This window comes from Schistocerca gregaria, chromosome 1 (assembly GCF_023897955.1).
Source record: "Schistocerca gregaria isolate iqSchGreg1 chromosome 1, iqSchGreg1.2, whole genome shotgun sequence".
Taxonomy (NCBI): Eukaryota; Metazoa; Arthropoda; class Insecta; order Orthoptera; family Acrididae; genus Schistocerca; species Schistocerca gregaria.
Genome location: NC_064920.1, coordinates 374,997,070 through 375,009,683, shown reverse-complemented (window position 1 = coordinate 375,009,683; position 12,614 = coordinate 374,997,070). Strand labels below are relative to the sequence as shown.

General features: G+C 38.6%; 1 protein-coding gene across 1 annotated transcript in view; it reads right to left on the bottom strand.

Annotated features, from left to right (window-relative positions):
- LOC126347233 (DNA polymerase alpha subunit B) overlaps window positions 1-2,402 on the bottom strand; it is an 89,981-nt gene extending 87,579 nt beyond the window's left edge. Inside the window, exon 1 of the mRNA XM_050002253.1 lies at window positions 2,098-2,402. Within this exon, the coding sequence (XP_049858210.1) occupies window positions 2,098-2,173 (76 nt within the window). The 5' untranslated portion in view covers window positions 2,174-2,402. The remainder of the gene's footprint in view (window positions 1-2,097) is intronic.
- Between the last annotated feature and the right edge of the window lie 10,212 nt (window positions 2,403-12,614).

Sequence of the window (12,614 nt, the reverse complement as noted above, 5' to 3'; positions counted from 1 at the left end):
ATAAATTGAAACCATCTTCGGACCTTTCACATACATTTTGGGACCATTTAAAATGCCTGAGAAATGAGTCTCACTTATCCTTCAAAGCTAAAATTATGTTAGAATGTGGCAATAAAACATGTTTTATGTACAGCAAAAATTTGAATTGTTTATAAAACCTGTTTAACCTAAAAGTGGAAGCTCTCCTTTTCAGGAAATGTAGAACTATATGGTACTGATATAAAAAAATATATAAAGAAAAAATTTATATATTGGCATTTTTGAAATTTTTTTCCATAAATTATAACAAATGTTTATAACACTGTAGTAAGAACTTTTGACAGATAAGTCTTTGTAATCATCAAGCAATTATCTTTCAAATAAAACATCAAAATATGTAAAACCGTTACAGGGATCCATCATTTTAACATTTTTTCCAAATTCGCATCTTTAAAATGTGATGCACAGTGTCATTTTTGGAGGGTTGTATCCTGTAGCAGAAATTCTTTTATAGAGAAAACAAAAAAATGTGTTTTCCTTACTATTCGTTCATTTTAACACATGTTAAATTCAATAACATCAAAGAATACGAAGGTCAGATTTTTTCCTAGCCTGCCTGAATTGATATGGACTGTATCGTAAATAAATTTTCGAACATGTTTTACAGCACCATCGTAAATATAAAATTATTTTTGACAGTGATCCAATTATCATCCCAACTTTCAGTATATGTTTGACTTTCGAGAATTTATTTATAAAATATTTTATCAAAATCCATAGTATTTATGAATAGTACATGCATACTCAATTTTAAATAAATCCAAAATGTTCAGGTTTAAAACCATACTGTCATTTGTTGATCTGACATGGAATCACCCTTCTGCTAGTATGATATGAAGTTTAATAATGCACCAAGTAGTTTTTGTAAATTAATTTAAAAAACTGCATGGGGCCCATCCTATTGTCAGTATTATTAATCTTCCATGAAAATCTACTTGAGCATACTTGTCCATTTCGTTGCTCAGTTGTATCCACCAGTATGCAACCTTTCTGTATCTGTGTTCGAACAATGTTCAGAAGCCCATTACATTCACACGATACACGACTTGCAGTTCTAAAATATCATCAGTTCATTGAGTTTAACCATGAAATATTTTTATGTCAAATTCATTGTAACTTCTTTACATTTTGCAAATTTTAGGCTCAAAATTAACTTCTTTTAAAGTGATCGCCTGAAAACTGAGTTAACCAACAACCTCCCTATGACCAACCCCCCCCCCCCCCCCATTTAAATGTTTTCTGTTGGCTGCATGACAAGCAGTAATATTCTTTAAATGTGCATTTCTTATTTTTGTCATACAGATGACCATCTCTGTGATACAATTCAATGCAGTCAACTGAAAACTCAGCAATATGTTAAATAGCAACTGTTGAATAACTGATACAATGAATGTCAGAACGGCACACTCAAATTTAACACGCCTTGAGTAAGGATAAATTGTTTACAACAGTTAACAATGTATAGCCTACTCTTTCCATTTCCATTCTGTACAGAATTTATTACAAATAAGTTCTAGAACACATGACTGAGCAAATGAATGAGCATGTACAATAAGATAATACTCGTAAGATATAGTAGGCCTATTGATAACAGTCCAACCAATAGAGAAATAAACCATTGGTTCTACTAAAGTCTAATGTGAATTAAAAAATAAAAGCTACGTTAATTTTACTGACAATACAGAAAGAGTAAGCCAACACTACACACTGCCACGAACAAAATAAGTACAAAACTGTAGACTACTTTGGGATCAATGAAAATAAATTTGTTACAGAACATAAAGATCATCGAAAAAAATATCGAGACGTCAAGTGAAAAGGGAGTGGGATATTTGATAAAAGAATCCCCACACATGATCGTCAGAATCGAGCTCCAGTGCCACTACGCGTGACCGAAAGTGTTTTAACCTCAATCATTACTAGCCACTATGACAAACTGAGGGTAGGAATTCATAAACGACCATCGATTACACTTAACATTACAGCGTTAATAATATACCCATGAGACAGATAGTTAAAATAAGTACAGTACTACAAAAGATACTAGTTATTACTCACATTTAATTAACGCTACGTCACTTATTCTCACGCCCATCGACAAAAACTGCTCTCTTAAACCCTCTTTACTAAACATTTCGAACAACCATTGGAACTGCAAAACGAAATATTGGCGCGCTTCTATGCGTTATTCATTTGTCATTGGCCATTCGTGACCAAAGCTTTTACGCTTCGAAGTACTATTTGTTCCTGAAGATGTTCTGAAGCCGGCAACACAGATAGTGGCATATTGCAGTTATGACTTAGCTGCAGGTGCGAATTCCAAGCTTTTAGTGGCGCAACTTAGCAACTTAACAGACGCTACTATTGTCACGCCGCATAAAGCTCAACTTCGTAGCAATTCGTTGCGCCACTTTTCTTCCACCGATACACCCTGGTGACAGTATTTCGAAAGACGAGGATTCTGTCGCAATGATCGTGGTGTAATTGCTGCTGTACTCAATTCGATTTCAGTGTTTTCGTTTTATAACTGAAAAAAGTAAAACAGAGGTCGACAGGTAAGCTTCCACAGCTTCTGGAACTGAAGAACGGCAACCTATATTTGATTTTCTGCAGCAGTGTGTGTGTGTGTGGGGGGGGGGGGGGGGGGGGGGGGGAATATTTGTAAACCAATGACATATTCCACAACCTTAAAAAATTTTGGAACGAATTAATCAGTTAACTTAATATATGTAATCATAAAAAGCGACTCGTATAAGCTTCATGATTTGTGAGACCAAGCAATCTATAAATCGTAGATTATATTCAGAAAATAGCTCCGGAATGCGATGTGGTAGTTGTTGAACTAAAGATTAGTTATTCAAAATGCTTGTATCAATAAATACATCAAGACTGTAAAATCTTGGAAGAATGGCGTGTCTCCATATGATAATTACATTTCAGCTCTTAGTTTGCTATTGCAGACAGCATTTTCGTCTCTGTCTGTTGTTTCTTTTACAAGTGTGTTTATGGCTCCTGACTTATCCCTATGTGAAATCTATTTTCGAATCTAATATTTGAGTTTCGTCTTCCTTGTATTTAACTATTGTCACAGTTCTAATGCTATAACATGCACTATAACATTCATACCAGCCCATATGATTTCAGTTGACGTCATGTTGAAAATTGTGTAACTACGTAGAATTTGTGGCGACCTGTGTGAACGGTAACTCACGATGTCGCTACAGAAAGTCACAAGGTGTGGCGCCACATTAGATGCTTGGGTGAACCCTGCTTAAAGCCAGGTACCCACCGACACGAAAAATTGCACAAGCATCTCCAGAAACGTTCAACACCCATTGTCAGCAGAGGATAGGTGGTGTCTCTCTTTAGACTCAACTTACGTCTTTACAATATACCAGATGATTTTAATTAAATTTCCCTATTTAACACATTATAACATGTAAACTAATTACTGCACGAGTACCAAACTTGGTAGCATTAATATCATGGACATGGAAAAGAGAAATATGCGGAATCAATTCAACAGAAACATTTAATTTGGTGCTATGGTGCAGCATATCATTACTCCTACAAAAGGGGTTCAATATGGCTCCCATCAGTGTCCAGAAGAGTCTGAAAGCACAGGATTGCATTCTGCGCAGCAAAACGAAGCATGTCTATAAGTATGCTGGCTACCTCTCTTGATATGCTGTGCTTCAGATCAGCACATGTGTGAATGTTCCCCTGCTAAGCCCTGACCTTCAAGTAGCCCCATAACCAGAAATCACAGAGAATAAGATCACATGATGGTGTTGGCCAAGCTTTTGGAAATGATCGGCTGATAATGCGATCGTTTCCAAATGTGTTTCAGATAAGTAGGTGAACTTCACGAGTGAAGGGTGGCAGGACAACATCTTGCATGAAAACCGTTGAGTTCAATGTGTCTCTCTCTGTAGGGCAGGTATGACATGCTGACGAAGCATATCACAGTAATGCTAGCCTGTCACACTGCAAGTCTTTGGTCATTTAGGGACAATCTGTTGAAAAAGATTGGCCCAGTGATGAACATAGCTAGGTAACCACACCATACAGTGACACATTCACCATACAGAGGAACTTGATATGCAGTGAATGGACGTGGAGATCCCCCCACTCTGTCTTTTCACCTCACACATCAGAGAAAAATGAGCTTTATCTGACGATAGGTTTGTCCAGGGTCAGCCCCAATCAACTTCAATCCTTGTGAGAAAATGGAGAGTAAAATCAATAAGTCGTTGTATGTCCTGTAGTGTAAGCTGCTGTATGATACGGATCTTGTACAGAAACCATTTGAGAATGGTTTGAAGAAACTTCCATACACTGGACCAAGGGATGTTCAACTGTTGTGACAGCATGCGCAGTGACTGACTGTTGGGAATTGTGTGCAGCATTGTCTGCTGTAGCAACAGCGATTTCATCAACCACCTTTCGTGCAACAAGTCGTTGACCTATTCCTGGAGTGACATCCAGGACTCCAGTTGATTCGAACTTCATTATGCTCCGCAAAGCAGGTGGAGAAAGAGGACCCTTCCATAATCCTTTCAGTCGACGATATTCTCGAAGTGCAGCTGCAGCAGTACCATTGGTTTGATAATAGAGCTTCATAACTAATGCCCTACTCTTTTTGTCCAAGCTCATGTTAAACATTAAAAAGTGCATTGCAACTAGCCAGGTGTGTTCGACTATGAACCACGATGGGTTACCATGGCACCTGGTGGCCATAGTGAATCTGGAAGGTGACGCTGTAACACATGGAAATAGTGCACCCCATGCTCTGGACATTAAGCCTGCCAAGTTTGGTACAAGCATGATAATTAGTTTCCATGTTATAATGTGTTAAATAGGAAAAGTTCAGTTATAATCACCTGATAAATGATTGTTTAAACAAATAAAGCACTTAGTGTGCTCGTTAATGAGTTTGTAAAGGTTTGTTCATGTATCTCACAGAAACGTTACAAAGAGGAAAAAACCAACAACTAGCGTATACTAAACTGAATTTACATAGAAATCATATTGTGGTAAAGCATTCTAATACAAGAATTAAGTTCAGTATACACTGGGTTTCAGCAGAAGCAAACGAGAAGCAACATTTACTTTAGATGAATGTCCACACATCACTTCACTTAGTCCAGGCTTGATCAGTGAAATTTTGATTATGAGGTGTAGTAGTAATAGTGGTGGCTTTATACATACATTGATCAACAATTACTAGGATACTGAAAATGTCTTCACATTGCAATTAGAACCAGAAAAGCAGGCAATCATAATTATAAATATGTACAGGGCACCAGTACGAAATATCCCAAAATTCCTTGCTCAGCTGGAAACTGTCCTTGTAAAAATTTGCAAGAATAACAGTATGATTATTGCATATGGGAATTTTAACCTTGACTCTCCATTACAGAAGTGTTCAAGTGGTTCGAACACGATGGCGTCGTCCTAAACAAGGCTAAATGTGTCTTTGGCCAGCCCCAGGTGAATTTACGAGAGCATAGAATAACTGCAGCAGCATCTCTACCTCTACCAGAGAAGGTGGAAGCCTTCTTAAGGATTTCACGCCCAAATACGGCCAAGGAATTGCCTTGATTCCATAGTACATTAAATTTTTATTGTCGCCACTTACCACACTGTGCTGAGTTACAGGCGATGTTAATTGCACCACTCACCGACCCAAACAACAACGATAACTCGCCTATAGCATGAACTGATATAATATGTGTGGCGTTTGACACAGACAAAAAGAGCATCGCAGAAGCCCCACTTTTGGCGCATCCTGAGCCTTTTGCATCTTTGGCACTAGTAATAGCCGCGCGGTGTGGCCGCATGGTTTGATGCGCCATGTCACGCATTGCGCGGCCCCTCCCGCCCGAGGTTCGAGTCCTGCTTCGGGCATGGGTGTGTGTGGTTCTTCGTATAAGTTAGTTTAAGTAGTGTGTAAGTCTAGGGATCGATGATCTCAACAGTTTCGTCCCTTAGGAATTCACACACACACTAGTGATTGTCGCTAGCCAGATGGCAATCAGCGCAGCATTGCAACTATGGTGTAGTGACACATGACAGCCACTCGCATTTTCCTCGCAAGTTATGGAGCGCCTACGACAGATAACTTCTGGCTCTTTATGGGTCTGTCAAATACTTCAGAACTCACCTAGAAACTAGAGACATTATTATCTACACGAAACACAAATGGCTAACTTGCTTCTTTCGCCGAAAGAAAATGAAATGTTTACCTAGGAGATGGAAGCTGCACCACTGGAGAAACAGCAGAAACTCAGGTTTTCGGTTTCATGTCGTATTGGGTCCTGCGCTTTGGCTGTCCATTCCAAGACAGAGGACGACAATTTGAATCCTACCTGTTCAGACAGATCGTGAAATTTTGCAGCACGTATCACCACAGAACGATGAACTATCACCCAGTCAGTAATGGGATGACTGAGACATGGGACTGCTGACTTAAGGCAGCACTAATGTGTCATGATGCTGAGTGAACCAGGGTCCTTTCCACGAAACCACTCGGCCTCAGAAACACTTTCAAATCGTATCTAGACGCTTCTTAGGTGAAACTGGTGCACAGCGAGACGTTGAGGCTCCCAGGAGAATTCGAGGAAACAAACACTCCATCACAACCAAGAGAATATCAGCCAGATTACGTATGCTGACTGCAAGAGCACATGGCGCGAATCCGTCCACACCAGCCTCAAAGACATGATACAGCTACCACCTTCGTGCATCAAGACTTGAAAACCTGTTCACATGTCATGTTATGCCTGAAAGGAGTCAGTCATTCCAGCCGCCATACTCAGGACCCTACCATGTAGTCAAAAGGGGAGACAAGACACTTGACATTTCCGAAATGGAAAGGCGACCATTGTTGCTATAGAAAGGGTTAAACCAGTTTATGTCTTCCAAGAAGCAACAAAATCAAATCTCCCAAGACTACAGTCTCACCCAACAGTCTCACCTCACCACTGCCTTCACAGCCAATGGCACAAATTACATTAGCAAAGCTGACAATACATACCTCAAGATCCAGTCATCGCATCCACGCATCCACTTTCCTGCCCACTATTTGGATAATTTTCTACTTTCTCCATGGGCGCTGATGTAGCGACATTGTGCAGTTACTTAGTGTTGAATCATGCATGCCATGTCCATGTGTTTACAAACACCACACTGTGAAACATTTAGAATGAGGTATAAGGGCACTGTGTTTTGTATGTATGTGTTTTGGTTTTGTTATTATTTGATTAAGCTTTTTATATCTACCGTACATGTAGTGGAGCTGGTGCATAGTTAAGAGATAACACTGATGCTTTGTTCTCAGTATGTTCAATGATTTGGAACTGCAAGCTCGTAATCATCAAACGAGCTTGTATTTCTCTCTGTGTTTTGTGGCTGTGATCAATAAAGTAATGTTAATTTTTGAGGGAGTTTATGTGTAGTTTTGTTCTGTTGTATTGATACATGCAGTTTCTAATAGTAAAACGACAATCAGCACAGCTAATACCAACAAACAGCAAGACATTTATGTCTTGCTTTAACTTACACTCAGTGGTCTCATTTCCACCAAGGAAGCAAAACTGCTATTGACAGTATTTTCCTGGACTCACACAATATTATGATGTAAAAATACAGGCTGTAGTAAATGACCTATTGAATATGATGGTCACATAGCAGTCCTAAAACATGTTAACAGAAGATGGTTACTGCACACACCCAAGTCAGGCATGTTGGAACAATAGACAATGACTCAACTAATATGTTCAGAAATATCCTGCAACAGGAACTATATGAAGAAGCCTATAATGAAGATATTGTGGATAAGAAATTGCACTCATTTTTGAATCTAGCTTTTGACTTTGAAGCCAGCTTCCCTGAAACATAAATCAAAACTAAATCAAATGTCAAAAGGCCAAAACTCTGGATAACATCAGGGATTAGAATATTATGTGTGCCAGAAAGAGGGAACTTACCAAGAACAGAGGAATAGTACACACAAGGCAGTAAAAATAAACTATAAGATATATTGCAAAATCTTAAACTGTGTAATCAAGAAGGCGAAAATCTGCATTACACCCAGGAAATTAACAGGTCAAAAAATAAAACGAAAACCATACAAGAACTCATAAAATGTGAAACAACTAAGGACAAAATATCAGAAGTTAGAAAATGGAAATGACTACAATAATATGAAAAGGGCTGCCTCTGAATTCAATAAAATTTTCTTCTCTATACCCATCATACACCACAAATCCCCAAAAAGCAACGAAATTATAAAAATGATCAGATCCCTAAAAAGGAAAAGCTTTCCTGGGTACTACAGAATATCCAATAGGGCACTAAAATTATATGGTGAGTTTCCTAATAGATGAAAACATACCAGTGTGATGTCAATACACAAAAGCTGGTGAGAGATGTGTGATACCTAACTATCAGCCTATCTCTCTGCTGTCAGTTCTTTCAAAAAATTTTCAGATGGTAATGTATAACAGGCTATTGAACACTCAGTATACTTTGCCTCATTGACACCATCCCAATTTGGTTTCTGTGACGGACTGTCCACAGTGGGAGCAATATACAGTCCCACAGAAGAAAGATTAACTGAACTGTAGCAGGTATCTTGTAAGGATTTCTGTGATCTCGCTAAAGCTTTTGACTGTGTAAAACACAACAAAAAATATTAGTACTCCCATACATTATGGCATCAAAGACCAACCATTAGCATGGCTAGAATCCTGCTTACACAACAAAAATCAAAGAGTCGCCTTAACTGGTGAAACAATAAACCCAGTACGGGAAAATATTAAGTATGGTGTTTCCCAATGCCTGATCCTTGACCACTAATCTAATTTGCGTACATTAATGACCTACCAGTAAACAACAATGCAACCATAGAAATGCTTGCTGATAACTCAAGTACATCGATCAAGGGCACGAAACCCTCAATGCAGATTACAACTTAAACAGTAATACAACAAATATACAGATGATTTTCAGTAAATAGTCTACCATAAAGCATCTCAAAAACAAATTTAATGCGGATTCAGAGAGAAAACAGCAAGCTAAAGGCTCTTGAAATTGATATCAATGGTCAGAAAATAAATGGAACTGCACATCTAATATTTATGGAATACAAATGGATAATACATTAAAATGGAATCAACATACTGATTACACTGAACAACAAATTTTAAGTGAAAGTCTGTACATTGCATGATTTTGAGTTAGTTATGTTTATTTCAGTATAAAATGGTACAAAATCATCCTCTTCATAAATATTTAGCTTTAGTTTTTTTAAAGTAATCTACATTTTTGTATAAATAACTCACTAACTAAATATGTATTCATGTTTCAAGATTCAGCATAACAAATTTTAAGTGAATAATTACTTGAATTATGTTATGTGTTATTCATTGATAAACTTCAATTCCATTCTGTAAGTACAAAAGTAAAATATTAAGAAAAAATAAAGATAATGTAGCATGAAGAAAAATACTTTGTAAGCGACTTTGTGCCAGAACTATGTAAAATACAAAAGAAAATATATAAATTAACCGGTCACAAATGTATATAAAGGATTACAAATGTTAAATGTCCATATGTACAGTATATACAATTATTTATTTTGTTCAGAGCTAAATTCAGAAGATGATCGTTTTCATTTGGCTTGACATTTACACACATACTCGGGAACATCCCTTATGACAGTCTAGCAGTAATCTGCTAAAATAGTAGGGCTCCACTTTCCGGCATACCTCTTCTCAAAAGTGGCTACATCTCAATGAAATCGATTCCCATGTTCATCACTGACTGCACTACAATCATTGGGAAAGTAGTCAAGATGAGTACGTAAGAAACGCATTTTCAATGACAGGTTTTTCAGTAGGTGACAACATGTTATTTACAATCTCCTTGTAATTTATTACTCGTTTGTTCCCTAAGAAGTATAAACAGACTGTCTTAAAATATTCTCGTGCCTGCTTCTCATCACTTTGTACGATTCCATTAAAAGTATTGTCTCAAAAAGCTCTCGAATCTTTGGGCTTACAAGGACGCCCTCATTTACTTTGGCATCACTTATGTAAGGGAATTTTTGCCTTAAGTACTTAAATGCGTCATCATCTTTGTTCACTCCATTAACAAAGTTATTTATGAGACCCAACTTGGTGTGCAAGGACGAGAGCAGAATCTTTATTAGGGTCTATTAGAGATTCACTTTTAATTTTCTTTATGCCTAGTTGAAGAGGTTTCTGGTGGGATATTCATGTTTACTGTAATGAGAATCACGAGCTCGGCTACCCCATTCACAGAGAAAGCATCAATATTTACTATACCCTTACTGCATGCCTAATAGCAGTGCAACTGAGAGTCATTATACGTGATGGCTTCTAGTAAAATTTTCATTTTTTGGTATAATTCTTTCATATGCACACTATGCCCAACAGGAATAAAAGGAAGCTCATTACCAATATTTAAAAGCACTGTTTGTAAGTTCAACATTGATGAATCAATGACGAGTCTCCACTCATCAGGGCTGTAATTCATTAGACATTTATATCCACACATGCCACAAGACTATCTTGCATGATAAAAAAAGGAGTGAATTGTTGCTCTCTTCTGTGGTGGAATGAAACATTTAAATTGGTTTCTAGACAATTGTGATGCTGCAATCTTGATACTAAAATCTCAGCCTTAGCTTTAGAGAGCTCCAAAATATCCAATGAGACAATTTTTGTGGATCATCAGTTGATGATATATTTGGAAGAAACTCTAGATCTTGTGATGTCCATGGTTCAAGACATTCAGAAGTAATCTCGTACTCCGCCGGTGGTTCAGGTATTGGCAATCCTTCCTCATGTAGAACTGGATATATGGCAGATGGAACGTTAGGATAGATCATTGTTCACTTCTTCTTCTTAGACGTTCCCTTCTTGATAGGAACCATTTAAAAGTGTGTCACTGACATGGTTAGTTGACTCACGCCAGATCATGGCCACTGCAAAGGGCAATGAATGGCCTTTCCCATGCATCCAGTTCCTGCAGTTGCTGACACAAATGTTGCAGGTCACATGTAGAACCCAGGGTTTATCCTGATCACCTATTTTGTACCCAAAAAAACAACTGTAAGCTTTTTTGATCAATGGAGTCATTTGCTGTTTTTGTGAAGCAAATGTCACTTCTCCAAAAAAAATAGCAAAATGTGTCAGCACTGTTAACACAAACGTGTGGCATTTTTGTTCACTTCAATAGCAGTCAACTTGAACAACTGGTAGCTAATCTGGAAACAAATGTGCAAAATTTATTACATGCATTAATAAAGTCACTGAAGTTGAAGAGGAGGGAGATGAAAAAATCACTAAAATAGTTAGTACCAAAATGTACATACAGATCAATACCTTCGTGTCTCAGTGGTGTGGAAATACTCTGCAGGCTGGTTCGTAGTTCCATGACTTTTCTGGAACGTCACTGCGTGATTGCGTAGCTCGACACAGCTGCCTTGTAGGGTGCAAAACAGACGGTTGTGGGGCTACCTATCAGTGCCTCTGTGCCTGACTCTTTGTCTCACATACAGTTGCAATGCAGCTGTTTCTCATATAGTAACTCACAAACTTAGCGATGGCGTTACAAACCTCCCCTCTTGGAGAAGACCTGGACCCCCAGTGTGAAACTGTGAGCTGTATGCAACAGAAGACTTCAACATTTAGTTACAACCTAGATTATTTACAATTTCCTCCTACATTAAGCAACAAAGCTCAGAAGCCCTATATTCCCTCTACAATTCTTAGTCGATCGGTTTACCCATCTACCCTTGTGCTACTACACACAACTTCCATTCTCATTTAAGCTACATCTGATGATTAATTTCTTCAGAACACTAACCACCTATTTACATGAATGTTCACTCATTGTGACCTTACTGCATTTTGCACAGCAAGCAACAACGCTTGTTTTAACACCACTCAGGGTCCCTTGTCTCGCATTACTATAACCAGTTTCTTGTCAGCACACGGTAGCTGAGTGGGCAGCGCGACAGAATGTCAATCCCAAGGGCCCGGGTTCGATTCCCGGCTGCGTCGGAGATTTTCTCCGATCAGAGACTGGGTGTTGTGTTGTCCTAATCATCATCATCATTTCATCCCTATCGACGCGCAAGTCGCCGAAGTTGCGTCATATCGAAAGACTTGCACCTGGCGAACGGTCTACCTGATGGGAGGCCCTAGTCACACGACGTTTATTTATTTACCAGTTTCTTGCAGCACTCACACCTTCTCATGCACGAACAGTTAACCAGTTCAACAGTTTCTAATCTAGTGGAGAATTACATTGACGGGCAGCCTTCCACTTGAGAAAAAAAGCACTCTGTCTTCAGGCCACAAGTGGCCCATCGGGACCATCCAGCTGCCGTGTCATCCTCAGATAAGGATGTGGGTAGGAGGGGCGTGTGGTCAGCACACCGTTCTCCCGGTCGTTACGATGGTTTTCTTTGACCAGAGCCGCTGCTATTCGGTCGAGTAGCTCGTCAATTGGCATCAGGAGGCTGAGTGCACCCTGAAAAA